The sequence below is a fragment of the Rhinatrema bivittatum genome, chromosome 2 (assembly GCF_901001135.1).
Source record: "Rhinatrema bivittatum chromosome 2, aRhiBiv1.1, whole genome shotgun sequence".
Lineage (NCBI taxonomy): Eukaryota > Metazoa > Chordata > Amphibia > Gymnophiona > Rhinatrematidae > Rhinatrema > Rhinatrema bivittatum.
The window spans coordinates 331,243,019-331,258,389 of NC_042616.1; the positions used below are offsets into that span (position 1 = coordinate 331,243,019).

Consider the following 15,371-nt stretch of genomic DNA (forward strand, 5'->3'; position numbering starts at 1 on the left):
AATAATGGGAGGTTTCAATTGCCGACTCGGCAGAAAAATACTGCTGGCTAAAAATAAATTACTTCCCTATCAAGATATCTCAAATACAAGCTGTGTTAGAATAGAAACACTATTCAAAATGTTTAAGGATTCTTTTTAATATTGATATTTAATTTTGCTTGAAATTGATTATATATTTGCCTTTTTGTATTTACGAGATTTCAATTACCCCAATATTGACTGGGTAACTAATATCAGGACATGCTAGAGAGATAAAGTTCCTGGATGGAATAAATGACAGTTTTATGGAGCAATTGGTTCAGGAACTGATGAGAGAAGGAGCAATTTTAGATCTAATTCTCAGTGGAGTGCAGGATTTGGTGTAAGAGGTAAGGTGGTGGAGCCGCTTGGCAACAGTGATCATAATATGATCAAATTTGAATTAATGACTGGAAGGGAGACAGTAAGTAAAGCCACAGCTCTAGCACTACATTCTATGTTGGCACATGTTTAATTTGTAATCTATACCAATTATATTATTTTCTTATTGTGCCTTTCTGTAAACCGTTGTGATAGTGAATTAACTTAACGATGGTATAGAAGAGTTTTTAAATAAATAAATAAATAAATAAATAAATAAAATCATCATCCGTGCCATCTGGACTTCCATCAGGAAGTCCTGCTGCCGCTCTAGAAGTAATTCAGTGCAAGACAGTAGGACCCCTCAAGGTTCCTACTTGCGACTTTACTTTGGTGGTATTAGAGAGGGCTGGAAATTGCACTTGGAGAAAGGATTGCAATCCCTGGAGAAAAGATTGCAATCCCTGGAAAAACTATCCATGAAAAGGTAGAAGGGTACTTGTGGCATACTCACTGAGCTACCATCCCCTGCTAAGGAACTAGGGGAGTTCCAAAATCAGGTGCCCCACCTGAGCTGTCTGTACCCAGGCCTGTATCCGGCAGGGAAGAGCCAGGCTTAGTGAAATCAGAGGAAGGCAATTCTCTTTGAGCCTCCGAACAGCGCTGGCACAAGTCAGCAGGCATTCCTGGCTGAGTTTCCTAAATATGATAGGCAGCGCAAAGAGAAAGGCGCTTAGGTTTCTTTGGCATAAGCGCCATTATGGCCGACAGTGCGCTTGAGCGGTAGCCGAAGACATCTGTCTAGATTTTTTTTTTATGTACATTCAAAAATACTGGGCATCCAACGCTTAGGCATCCCCAAAAATATGTGCCATAAAACACTTTAAGCGCACAATATAACTTATACGCACAGGTAAGTGTGCGGCCACTTAAAGCACCGCTTAACTTAGATGTACATAATACAAGGCCCGAATAAGCGTCCAAAAACTGGACTCACAACCTGGACGCATACCCCGAACAGACAATCCTGTAGAGGGCAGCCTAAGAAAGCATGTGAAATGCCGTTGCAGCCTATCACGCAGCGTGCAGCGAAAAAGCCTCAGCGGGGCCTAGCCTACAAAGGCTGCTCACATCCCTTGATCTCCCATGGAGTGGGACGAATATCAGAACAGTGCTCCAATTGGCTATATATATATATTTTAAAATTTATCTGAGCTCAGCCTTACTTGGCTGGGCACAGAGACGGTCTCCGGCTGCAGGGTGAAAGGGCATATGCAATCACCACTGCGCTCAGCTTCCTGCACCTGCTGCCTTTCAGCTGCTTAAGCAGCTAAGTCCATGCCAGCTAAAAAACCAGCTACCGAACCAAGGCACTCAGAGAGACCATGGAAATCACCTCAGGAATTCTCAACTGTGGGAGGGACCTTTTGGAATCACCGCAGGAGAGTGAGGCAAATGTAATATCCTTAATTCTCCTTTTTCAAAATGAAGCAATCCACAGTATGGAGATGCACGTCCACCATCTGCTGGAGACAGAGAATACTGGCAGGCTGATGTTTATTTATTTATTTATTTATTTAACACTTTTTTATACCGACCTTCATAGTAAATAAACCATATCGGATCGGTTTACATAAAACAAGGGTATAACAGAAGCAATAAATAAATAAATAAATAAAAGTAATTAACTGTAATGTTACTGCAGGGGTATATATACTGAGAGGGGAGGGGCGGTGTGTGATCCTTGATCGGGAGACCCGCCCCCTCTGACGTCACTGAGGACTGTGACGGACATTAAACAGCGCCAGAACACCGGGTGCCTGTGCACAGGGATGCCACACACCATCACCACCGGGCTCCCTGAAATAACTAACAGCGATGAGAAAGACAGAAAGAAAGAAAAAAAAGTGAAAGAATCCATCTGGAAATGAGAGGGGAGGGGCAGTGTGTGATCCTTGATCGGGAGACCCGCCCCCTCTGACGTCACTGAGGACTGTGACGGACGTTAAACAGCGCCAGAACACCAAGCGTTGCGCGCCGAAGGGGCGTAACAAAGCGGCACTTCCCTTTGTGTACCCCTTCGAGCATCCCATAGTGTTAGCCATTCCCCATGTTCTTTTATATCACTTGTTAACAATCCCCATATTTAAATGTTTAATGTATTTGACAAAGGTAAAGCATGAGTTCCTGCAAATGTTGTTTAAATGTAAACCGATGTGATATGTAAAATCGAACACCGGTATATAATAAAAAATAAATAAAAAATAAATAAATGTACTGTGATGACAGTTTGCTCTTTCTCCATCTGCGGGTAGAGGTGCATAACCCACTTGTTCTGGATTCATTTGACTGGACACTAAGAAAAGTCAAGTTGTCTACAATATTCTTACACAGAATAGTCCTATATTTTAAACACTACATCATCTAATGCTTAGCAAAATATGAAAATGAATATTAGAAGGGCAATAAATGTTAATTAACATCAAGTTTTCAAGTTAGTTCAACTCAAAACCAAAAAAAAATGCTCCGAGTCTTTGGCCTTAGATATATCAGAAATTTAAATACTTTTTGTACACCTTGATAACTATATAAAAACTACAGCTGGAAACAATTATTCATCTCAAAATCAGGAACTATTTGCATAGAAAAATGGACTAGAGGATTATAGTGCAAAACTGCTGCAATACTGTCAATCAATAATGGCTTGAAGTAGCACAATGAAACTTTAGCACAACTTTCATAGACTAATTTGTGATATTGGGTATCAAAGCAAAAGGATCATGAACTCAGATTTCAAGCAGTTCTGGCACCAATTTTCATCTCCCTCTTCCTCTCCTCCTCCTGAAAGTTCCTCAGGAATAACCCCCTTTCTGAAGGTTTCGTAACCTAAATAAGTAGAGAAAGCATTCAGATGCAAGCATGCTTTGGAAATGTTTTCCAACAAATTTGTAAAAGATGTGGAGAGGGTGCAGGGTGCACGTGTGTGAGGAGGATATGTTGGAGTGAGGGTGTATGTAGAAGTATGTGTGTATGTTTGGGTGGACAGGGGGATGTGTGGGTGGAGGTTCTGAGAGGCAGTCTGTGGAAAGGTTGTATGTTTAAGGGGATTGTGGGGTCTATATTTTTTGGTAGTATAGCTTGTGTGAATAGGTGGGATATGAGGAGGAATGTGTATACATTTGTGTGCGCGTCATGATATGGTGGGGGCATGTGTAATGTAAAGCGTGTGTGTGTGTGATGGATCATAGGAATCTGTATGAGATGGCTAACAAAGGATAGTTTTAATTCATGGCCATGATTTATGCATTTATAGTTGCTCTACAGTACATACTTAGTAATTGGGTTGTCCTATAAAGGGATTAATAGAGTTATATATATATATATCTACCTTATAAATGGGCTCTGACCGACGGCCTGCAAATGCGCAGCAGAGAGCAGCTCTACCGCGCATGTGCGGGCGAGCACGTCGGTCAGAGCCGTGCGTTCCCAAAAAAAAAAATGGTGGTGGGGCCGCAGGAGCGGCGGCGGCCGCGAAGCAGGAGTGGGAGGAGCAGTAGCGGCGGCAGCAGCGACGAAAAAATGGCGGTGGGGCCGCAGGAGCGGTGGCGGCCGCGAAGCAGGAGTGGGAGGAGCAGGAGCGGCGGCAGCCACGATGACGAGCAGGAGCGGGAGGAGAAGCAGCGGCGCCGCGCGCGGGAGTGACAGCCCCCCGAGATCTGCCGGCAGGAGCGGGAGGAGAAGTAGCGGCGCCGCGCGCGCGGGAGGGACACACCCCCCCCCCCCCCGAGATCTGCCGGTTGTGGATGATCTTAAAGGGGAGGGGATTGAGAGAGGGGGCGTGACTGAGAAGAGGGAGGGGAAGGTGAGAGGGAGGGAAGGTGAGAGAGAGAGAGAGAGGGAGGTGAGAGAGAGGGGGAGGGAGGTGAGAGAGAGGGAGGTGAGAGAGGGAGGGAGGTGTGAGAGAGAGGGGGGGAGGGAGGTGAGAGAGGGAGGGAGGTGAGAAAGGGAGGGGGTGAGAGAGGGAGGGAGGGAGGGAAGGGGAGGGGGGGTGGGAGGGAGGGAAGGGGAGAGGGAGGAGAGGAGAGGGAGGGGAAGGTGAGAGAGAGGGAAGTGAGAGGGAGGGGGGAGAGAGTGAAGGAGGAGGGAAAATGAGGGGGAGGGAGTGGGAAGGAAACGGACCGAGCCTGTTGTTACGGGCTTAACGGCTAGTGTATATATATATATATATATATATAAAATTCTATTAATCCCTTTACAAATGAACTATATTTTTGATTGTAATATATTAGTACAATCTACATTAGACAGTTGGTTTGTTACTGTCTTCTGTGGGATATTAGTTTGATACTTTATTTAGCATAAGCTGCTTTGAATGTATTTCTGCCAGGAAATGGGGAGTATAAGCTTCATATTAAATTAAACATTTTATATTTTTACCTGTATACGGGCGAACAAATATATTTAAGCGCCTCAGGATGGTGGAAATTTACTCTGAATAGTATCAAAATTTACGTGTAACTGGAATATTCAAGACGGTGGAAGTTACATGTGAAAATCACAATGGTGAAAAATAACTTGCTCACCAATATTTATATCTTATATTTTGTAAGATATGACCATCATAATAGGGCATATGTCATACTGTGTACAAGTCACATTCAATAACTATGCCAATGTTTTGTAATCAACGGTCATTTAAAATGAATCTTTTTCTTTTCTTTTGCATCAATAAAATCACCCTTGTGTGTTCAAAAGTGTCCAGATCAATATTTACTTGAAGTAACAAGATTGAAAAGAGCTACTTAGCTGTGCATGTTGCAATCCAGTTTCTGCTTTTTTCTTAAATCGATTATATGCCCAAAGTCAATGTTATGCTCTATGCTGCGCTATCTGAAGAGGAGCAAGCAAGCCGTAATGATGGCAGCAGAGCACTACAGATTGACCGCCCCATGAGGAAGGATTGATACTCAAACATGGATCGTGTCGGGTGCAGCATAGAGCATAACGTTGACTATCTATGTGCAGCACAGAATGAAGATCATGCACAGACATGTCCATTACATCTCTCTTTAGTTTGCTATCGCACAATTTTGCATTATGTCCTCTTTGCATACATTACACTAAGCAAATGAAAAGGATTATTTTAAATAATGTGCCCCATTAACATAGCCTGTACTACACAGGGACTATTCATTTCAAGAAGCATCATCATTTTATCACCTTTTCTCTACCGAAACACAATGGAAGAAAATGGGACTGAGAAAGGGGGTTTTTTGTGTGTTTAAAAAAGGAACTCCTTGCCTCCTATTCTTTTTATTATTCATACCAATCTTATCTTGTAAGAGATTTTGGTGGAAGAGGGAGTCAATTATTTACCTTGGTGAAGATGGCTAAAGGCATGCCATAGTGGTCCTCTTCCAAGCCTGATACCAGTCCTGGAACAAACACTGGCTGGCCTGTTTTAGCCTGTGGCTGCACTATAATTGGAGCATATTCAGAGATTATAGATTCCTTGGGAAAGACCTCAGCTTGTCTTATCTCATTTTCCTGCTCCCTTTCTTTTAATACACTTTCTTCCAGGATGCTAGGGTCCAGGGTTTCCCAGTCACTTTCTGAGGATTCTGGGGAAGTACGGGAAGGCGGCTTCAAATGCTGGTTGGTTCCATTGGAGGTTTGCGCTTTACTGTTGTCGCACTCAGGTTGGGAAGAAGTTGCATCTGTGTTCTGAAGCGTCATCATATGGTTGTGGGATGCATTCTCATCACTGCCTTTTTCCACAATTGTATTTGAGACAGAAGCAGAAACAGAAATATAATCGTCTACAAGGGATGTGACTTCCTGGAAGCCAGTATCCTTAGATATGCTCTTTCGTGGCCTGTACAGTGAGCAGTCTGAGAGACCATGCTCAATCATGCCTAAAATTCAAAAGAGAAGTCATTTAAAGTGGGAAGACATGTTTCCACGCCAAAAAGGCTATTCTAACATTACAACCCACAAATTACAAACCCTAAATCCCAGTGTTTGCACAGTAATGCAAGAACTATTCTACAAGATCTGTCTGTCCCAGTACAGACATACTCATACTCAGAGGCGAGTAGCACATGAATATACTGTAGATTGCTGGAGATCCATTGAAGTGTGAAATGTGTTCCTACCTCTTGGCAGCTTGTAGGTGTTTTAGCAGTTTCTTTTAGAAAAAGCCAAAGGTCTTGTGTTTAGATTTCAAGAACTGGGATATTAACGGAAACCTGACCTATCATCAACATTAAAAACAAGCATCTATAACTCCTCCAATGTTTGACAAACAGGCTGGGAATGGATTCAAGGCCTCCAGATCTTTCAGAAGTCTTACATTAAAATGTCTTATTTTTATCTTCACAAATAAATACTTTTGTACCTACCTAATATACAAAGTAACTTACGGAGTTCACAAACTATATTTAATTACAATTACTTAAGTTCACTTAGAGAATAGCCACTGCCATTAGCAATGGTAACATGGAATAGACTTAGTTTTTGGGGACTTGCCAGGTTCTTATGGCCTGGATTGGCCACTGTTGGAAGCAGGATGCTGGGCTTGATGGACCCTTGGTCTGACCCAGTATGGCATTTTCTTATGTTCTTACTTTGTTTTCCATATTACAGCTTTTATTTTAATTTTACTAATTTACATGTAAACTTATATGTCTGTTTTTATTATTCTGTTTCTTTAGTAGTTTAGACTTCAGAAACATTTGTTCTATATAATTAAACATTTCATATTTCCGCTATGGATCATGTTGTTACATGCTTCGGTGACAGCTACAATGCCCATAAGAAATCAATGAAGAAAATATTTTTACATTAAAATGAACTGAGAAATGAGAAAATGATCTGCAGATTATTGCTCATTTTCTTCCTTTGTCACTCCACCTTGCCATGGTCTCTCTGAAGCAGTACCCAGTTGTTGGTGAGGGGCATAGTGAAACAAGGATTCATAAGAGGAAGGCAGACTATGCATACTATATTTTGGTTTCCAGTTAGTTTAATGTCTATGTAAAAAAAAAAACGGCCCCTTGGGTGCTACCAGAACCATGAGACACCGGTGGAGAACTATCCATCTGAGAACTTTCCCGACCAGAGACCACTGGGAGGGGGAGGGGGGAAAGTAGAAAAAGACGTACCGCCGGCCAAGGCGAACAGAGCTGTACAGGAGAGCCAAAGCAACTATGCCTGCCGAGCCGTGGTCCCTCCAGCAGAAGAACCAATTTACCATGGTATTGAGAAGATTCGCCATGAGGCCCAGGTAGGAGGGGACCACCTGTCGATGAGAAAACCATGGTTGAGCCAAAGAGTTCCCACTCCCTGGGATCTAGCGACTGACGACGGAGAAAGCAACCTGAACATTTCCCTAGCCTGCAGAGTGGGAGGCCGCCGGGCACTGTAGGTGTTGCTTTGCCCAGGCGAAGAGAAGGCTGATGTCCAGTGCCACCCACGGACTGCGAGCGCCACCTGGGCGATTGATGCAAGCCACGGTGGTGGAGTTGTCGGGCAAGACCCATAGCGCCTTGCCGCGTATGAGAGGAAGTAACTCCAGAAGAGCTAGGAACATCGCCCGAGCCTCCGTAATGTGCCAGCGAGACGGAGATGCTGGCCAGGTCCCCTGGGCATACTGGGAGAGGCAGACCACGCCTCAGCCCGAAAGACTGGCAACCCGTGGGCCTTATCGTCCGCTGGGGAACTTGGAGAGGTAGGCCCGGTAGCAAGAGAAGAAGGGGGAATCTACCCCTGTAAGATGGCGACGGTAGAGCCCAAGAACGGGAGAACTGTGTGAGACTGTTCCGCCAGTGGCTGCCAACGGGACAGCAAAGTTATCTAGAACAGCCGTATTTGGAGCAAGGGCCCAAGGGACTAGGTCGAGGGTAGGAGCCGAGGAGCCCGAGATCTGCAGGCAGTCACAAGCCATCAAAGAAGGAAGCAAGGGCAGACTCTGAAACCGGCCGAACGACTCAAGGGCCCGCGCACGAGGCAAGATGACCTTGCCTACCTGGGTGTCGAAGTGGATTCTCAGGTACTCTAACTCCGGGAAGGGCTGAAGATTGCTCTAAGAGAAATACAGTATCCGCCCCAGGGACGCAAAGAGAGCTAGCACGCGATACACTGACCGCCGACAAAGAACCTCCGCCTTGGCTCGGATGTGCCAGACGCCTAGATAAGAGTAGATGAGGAGTCCTGCCTGGCGGAGAGCTGCTGCCATCAACACCTAGACATTGGTGAAGATGCAAGGTTCCGTCACGAGACTAAAGGGAAGCGTCCAGAACTCGAAGTCCCGGCGGAGGACGCGAACGCGAAGAGACTATGGCAGCCCCGATGAAATGGAAAATGGAATATGCCACTGTGAGAAACGAGTGGGACGAGGAATGCCCCGGGGCAGGACGGCACGAGAATGCTCACAGGGTGTGCATGCGGAGAAGCGGGAACTGAGAGACTGGGACTCTCGTGAGGTCTAAGAGTGAACGAAGAAAATAGGATAGTGGCCTGTGGCAAGTACGTTGGCTGGGACCCAGGCTCCGCGCCCAGACACAGGAGCTTGGCAGGGGTTTGCTCCACCGTATGCCGCAGGGACCGACCACCCGGGGAAACAGAAAAAAGATCCCGACAAACTCGAGGAAGGCAAAGACGTACCCGTGTCTGAGAATGTCGAGGACCCCCTGGTCTGACCGGAGCCGGACCCAATCCGCGGAGAAGAGGGAAAGGCAACCGCCTCAGAAGGAGACCGGAGAATGAGGCAAAGATAATCCGGAGTATGTGCAGGCGTAAGGATTGAGCGTGAGAGCTAACCCTCGCGCAAGGGATGGCACCCACAAGAATGCTGCGACAAAAACTGCAATCACGAAGGACAAACCCCCCTGAGAAGTCACCATGCCCGCATGGGGTATACCGACTCTGGCCCCGAAAGCGTGGACTAGAGGGTATAAAAGACCAAGATGGTTTCGGACGGGCCACCGGGAGCTGATGGCCCCTACCATCCCCTAAGGAAGCCCTAGTTTCTCAAGGTCCTGGACAAGGAACAGCTTACCTCTGAATGACAACGTACCCCACCGGGCTGAGGAGGCCGGAGCGGCCGACCAGTGGCGCAGCTAGAGGAGCCGTGTGACGGACATCTCTGAGGCAATCGCCTCCGGCTCGAGGCGGAGAAGGGTCGAATGCGCAGCCTCTGGCCACGGGAGGTCCCGGGCGCAGAGGAAATTTGCCGAGGACCCCATGTGAGACCTGCCCACAGCAGGAAACTGCAGCAAATAGTGGAACACATCCCCGGTGCTAAAACATCAGAGTGCGCTTCAAAGGAGCCTCGAGCAGGCGTACCAGGGCCGTTTGAAAACTGGGAAAACCCTCCTGAGATGCGACCACAGAAATAGTCCACAGAATGATTATGGGGTTTCCTTTTTTTTTTTTTTTTAAACAAAGCATGCCACCGGGAGGGGGAGCTCGTTTAGGGCACGGCCCGACCGGGGAGCCTGCGAAAGCCGCAGGCGCAACTGTTTGGGCGTGGGAGGAAGGAGAAGGCGCTTGCCGAAACCAGGATCCCGCCAGGACCGGGGCCATATCCATGGACAAGAGGTGGCACCAGGAAGATTAACTAACGCAACCGGGTTGGCTATAGGATCCGGGAGTACCAAGATCCATCGGGGGGCAGGGAGGGAGCACCTCCGGGCCCACCCGCGCCTCAAGGGACCCTGGGGGCTCTGCAGCTGGCCGAACTGTCAACGGCACGGAGTGCGGAAATTTTTGTTTAAATTGACTAGGAATTACATATTTAAGAAATTAATTATTTAATTTTAATTATTTTTTTTATTTTAAATGTTTTGTCCCGGGGGGGGCAAGGGGGGGACCTTCTACCTCCTCCTGCATGCTCACTAAAGGGAATTTACGCAGGAGGAGGGAAAAAATGAGCCCAAAAATCCCGGGTGGGGGAGGGGAAGGGGGAGGCGAAGGGGTGACAAAAAACCCTTCCTGGGGGGCTGGGGGGCTCAAATCGGGGGGGGGGGGAGCCGCAAAACATCGGCCCCCCCAGCCCCAGGAAGCTCCGAAAACGGAGCCGATAAAAAATCCAAAATGGCCACCGTTCCCGGGCTTCCCTACCCGAGAACAGCCTGGCCAAGCTCTGGGGACGGGATCCCCGTGCTAAATTTGCCTTCCCTGCTGAGGAGGGACCTTCCCCACCCGGCAGGGAAGCATAGAAGAAACCCCCACGGCAAAAACTCGATGGGGGGCTGGCAGAAAAGAGGCAGGCTGCCTGCCCGCGGCAAAGAGAGCCTTTCTGAGGAAAAAAAGGCTGCAGAAAAAATTTGATTGACAGCCTGGAGGCCAGGAGTGAAGCAGGGGGGAATCCTGCTGACTCCTGCCTGTCTGGCTGCCGGTTCAAGCCTCCTGAGACCCGAAGAAGAAAAATGTGGGTCTACTGCTGCAAATAAGCTGGAGGTAGGGGAATACCTGCAACTTAATAATAAAAAGTGAAATTCCTCTTTTAAATATTTATTCACTTTTTTTTTTTTTAAACTGAGTGCAGCAGCGGGTTCTAAACCCTCTCAGCAGCCGGGGGGGGGGGGGGGGGGGGGGACGAGACCCGGAGAGACTCGGTCCCCACACCGGGAAGCGGAACGGACTCAGGCTAAGCAGCGCACAAGGGGCAAAGCCCCCCTGAGACTGGCAAGAGCCGGGAGACGGAACAGTCTCCCACAGAAGAAAAGGAAAAAATCACTAAAGAAAAAGTCCCTTACTACTAAGGAAAATAAGAATAAGTACTTGCTTGATCCGAGAGGAAGAAGAAAGAAAAGGCTGACTAGCCCAAGCAGAGAACGAAGGGTGAGCTGCTGCTGCACCTGCTGGAGACAAACGAATACTGAAGGGTTACAGGATAGGCTCTGATCTGATATAGGGCATCCTTCAAGTTTTAGTCTGTCTCCACCTGCTGGAAAGGAGGCTCAACCCACAGTCTGGACTGATCCGGGTACGTACAGGGAAACCTTGCTGTAGTTACACGATGTTAGGTTCCATATTAGGAGCTACCACCCAGGAAAAAGATCTAGGCATCATAGTGGATAATACTTTAAAATCGTCGGCTCAGTGTGCTGCAGCAGTCAAAAAAGCAAACAGAATGTTAGGAATTATTAGGAAGGGAATGGTTAATAAAACGAAAATGTCATAATGCCTCTGTATTGCTCCATGGTGAGACCACACCTTGAATACTGTGTACAATTCTGGTTGCCGCATCTCAAAAAAGATATAGTTGCGCTGGAGAAGGTACAGAGAAGGGCAGCCAAAATGATAAAGGGGATGGAACAGCTCCCCTATGACAAAAGACTAAAGAGGTTAGGATGTTTCAGCTTGGAGAAGAGACGGCTGAGGGGGGATATGATAGAGGTCTTTAAGATCATGAAAGGTCTTGAACGAGTAGATGTGAATCGGTTATTTATACTTTCGAATAATAGAAGGACCAGGGGGCATTCCATGAAGTTAGCAAATAACACATTTAAGACTAATCAGAGAAAATTCTTTTTCACTCAATGCACAATAAAGCTCTGGAATTTGTTGCCAGAGGATGTGGTTAGTGCAGTTAGTGTAGCTGGGTTCAAAAAAGGTTTGGATAAGTTCTTGGAGGAGAAGTCCATTAATGGCTATTAATCAAGTTTACTTAGGGAATAGCCACTGCTATTAATTGCATCAGTAGCATGGGATCTTCTTAGTGGTTCTTGTGGCCTGGTTTGGCCTCTGATGGAAACAGGATGCTGGGGTGATGGTCCCTTGGTCTGACTCAGCATGGCAATTTCTTATGTTCTTAGGGATTTATTTTGCTCTGCCTGGTTTGGAGTAGGGAAATTTCATGTTCAGGTGTTTTGTTTTTTTCTTTTATTTGCAAATTATTTGATGATTGTTTTGACTTTTTTTTTTTTTTAAACAGACTTTCCTCCCCTCTTTGCAAACTTAACTTGGGACAATATGAGTTCTTTGTCTGAATAACTGTTATATTTTTCTTTTTGACATCTTTTATCACTTAGGGGGCAATTTTCAAAGGAATATCTGCAGGTAAATTGGTATTTCACTGCAGAAAAATCTCCTTTGAAAACTGCCCTTCCCCTCTGTGAGGAAAAGTACCTACACTGTCAAAAGCATGTCTACCTTTTTTATTTGATTTATATTCCACCATTCAGCCATTTCAAAGTGGATTATATTCAGGTATGGTAGGTATTTCCCTGTCATCAGAGGGCTCACAAATCTAAGGGGTGGAACTGGGAGGTGGGCCAGCCTGAGGTACATGCAGGGATTTCTTTTCCAAACCCCTGAGCGCTGTTTAACCTGCATACTTTGCATGCAAAAGTATGTGATTTAAAAAAATCCCTGTAGAACTGGCTGCTGCAGATTTTAAAAACGGAAACTCCACCTTGGGAGCAAAGGAGCTGAAAATAGCCCTCTTTATATTTACTGTTTCAAATATTTTATATGAAGTACTCTGAAATAAATAGAAAATATTATAAAAGATGAGCATCTATAGAGTCAGTCCAGGATAAAGGGCTAACAAAGTGGTGCAGGGTATGCTCCAAAAACCCTATCACATGACATTAAGGACCTAAAAAGGTATACCCTAAAGAGAAGAGGCGAGAGTGGAGAGAAATGATAGATATTTAAATCATCACAATTATAAATAATGCACAAGAAGCAAACCTTTTCCAGTGGAAAGGAAATTCTAGAATAAATCATGATATGGGGCTTCAAAATCAGAGAATATTTCTTCAAAGAAAGAGTGATGGATGCATGGAATAGGCATCCAAGGGAGGTAATGCACACAAAAATAGTAATGAAATTAAGAATATAAGTTACAAGTCTTAAAAAAATTGAAGCCTCTTCTTTATTTCAACGATTTTCGGATGGTCCTACAAGCCATTATTCTATCAAAAGTCGACTATTGCAATTCGCTTCTCTTTGGCCTTCCATATTCATCCATCAAACCCCTCCAAATGCTACAGAACTCTGCAGCCAGAATCCTTACCAATACGAATAAAAGAGATCACATCACCCCCATTCTCAAGCTCCTCCACTGGCTGCCTATAAAGCAAAGGATCCTATATAAAGTACTCACCGTAATTCATAAATCCATTCACAATATCTCTCCTCTTCAATTATGTAACCAACTACGCCCTCACTCCTCCTCTAGACCCATCAGAGGAGCATATAAAGGCACACTCTATGTACCTTCAACAAAATCCTCGCATCATAAACGTGCCATATCTACAGCAGGCCCCATTCAATGGAATGCGCTCCCACCAGACATTCGGCTTGAGTTCTGCCACTCTTCATTCAAAAAAAAACTTAAAACCTGGCTCTTTAGCCAAGCTTTTCCAGGACCATGATCATCATTTTTTCCCCTCCAACCAGCAAGAACATATCTTCTTCACAAACCCCCATTTTCCATACCACTACCTACTTCGATATCTAATCTCTTGCTGCAGGACACTTGAGACTTTCTCACTTATACGTTATAATTTTTATGCTCAATAAGACCTGTCAACTTAATTGTTTAAGTCTTTTTTTTTTTTTTCTCCTTTATCTTTTGGTCATCAATGTTACAACGTTATTGTTAAATTTTGAACTTATGTACACTGTTCCAAGTTTCATAACCTTGTTCTATGTAATGCCTTTTGGCAATTTTCATGTTCTGTTTCAATGTAAACCGATGTGATCTTTATTTCATATAGGAACACCGGTATATAAAAATCTAAAAATAAATAAAATAAATAAGAATAGCTTGAGAAAACACTGAGAATCCCTACTTGCAAAGAAATGAAAGTCAAAAATCAACTGAGATCTATGTCACTGCATCAAGAAATAAATTGGATAAGACTGGCTGAACTTTATGGTCCTTATCTGCCATCATATTATGTTATAAAATTTCTAGGCTCAAAATACTCCAGAATGCAGGACACTGAACCAGCAACAAATTGACAACATATAATATGCATGGTTTTTATTTCTAGAACAGTAGTCATACATAATGGTAAACAATCACCACTTACAAGGGAAGAGTGAGAGCACAGTCATCAGTGTCCCCACCAGCCTATTTACCGGAGACACATAAAACAGGACCTGGAAAAGATGAAACAGAATCATAGTAACAAAACTAGTAATTTTACCCATTACCAGATAAATGCTTTCACATGAGTGATGGAGAAGATGCAGAATTCAATTTCCCAAGAATTTAAATGAGAGAGAAGAAAATATATTTGATTAAATATGCAGATATATTCAGCTTGGGAATGTGGGGCTGGAATTACGTGTTACAACACAAAGAGATTTCAACTCAGCCAGAAGGGACAGGCATTCCAGATTGCGACTGGACTTTATTTTTCTGTTAAGGATATGTTTTGCAGTACTACAGAGATCTCAGGAGTTGCATGTAAAGCAAAGTTGCTTACCTGTAACAGGGGTTCTCTTAGGACAGCAGGATAATCAGCTATACAAGTGGGTAACATCATCTGACACAGATCTTCCATTCAAGAATTCCTGTGCTCACACCACTTTGTGCAGCCCCCTCAGTATTATACAAAAACTTAGCAGAATAACTCCAGAAGGAGATGGAGGGGAGAATGTGTGGCTCATTTTCTCACTATCCTCGGAGGAAAGTAACTTTGCTTTCTCAGGGGCCGATGCAATAAAAAACACGCGAAGAAATTAGGAACGCACACAGTTTTAATGCGCGCATATTTTTGCACCAGCACTGCGGATGCAATATTTAAATTAAGCTGAAATTAAAAGCGCGTGAAAATTGTGCGCATTGTTCGAAACGCTGCATCTTATAGCGCCATTTTTTTTTTAATTGTATCGGGCATTCAATATTGCATCGCTGGTTCAATATACACAAAAAAATCTGCATATATCTGTCAAAAAAGGTTTGGCAAACGTAGTTCAATCGTTGAAGTACAAAAAACTCGATATTTAAAAGGAATAATGCATATTTGATATCGTCTTTGTTCCCGCTTTGTGCCTGTGATGTCAGC

At 44.7% G+C, this 15,371-nt stretch overlaps 1 protein-coding gene across 1 annotated transcript in view; it reads right to left on the bottom strand.

The window, feature by feature from the left end:
* The window catches only part of AVL9 (AVL9 cell migration associated), a 207,990-nt gene that overhangs the window by 61,716 nt on the left and 130,903 nt on the right, over window positions 1–15,371 (bottom strand). Inside the window, exons 9-10 of the mRNA XM_029589795.1 lie at window positions 14,391–14,460; window positions 5,716–6,254 (exon numbers count right to left, since the gene is read on the bottom strand). Coding sequence (XP_029445655.1) covers window positions 5,716–6,254; window positions 14,391–14,460 — 609 coding nt within the window. The remainder of the gene's footprint in view (window positions 1–5,715; window positions 6,255–14,390; window positions 14,461–15,371) is intronic.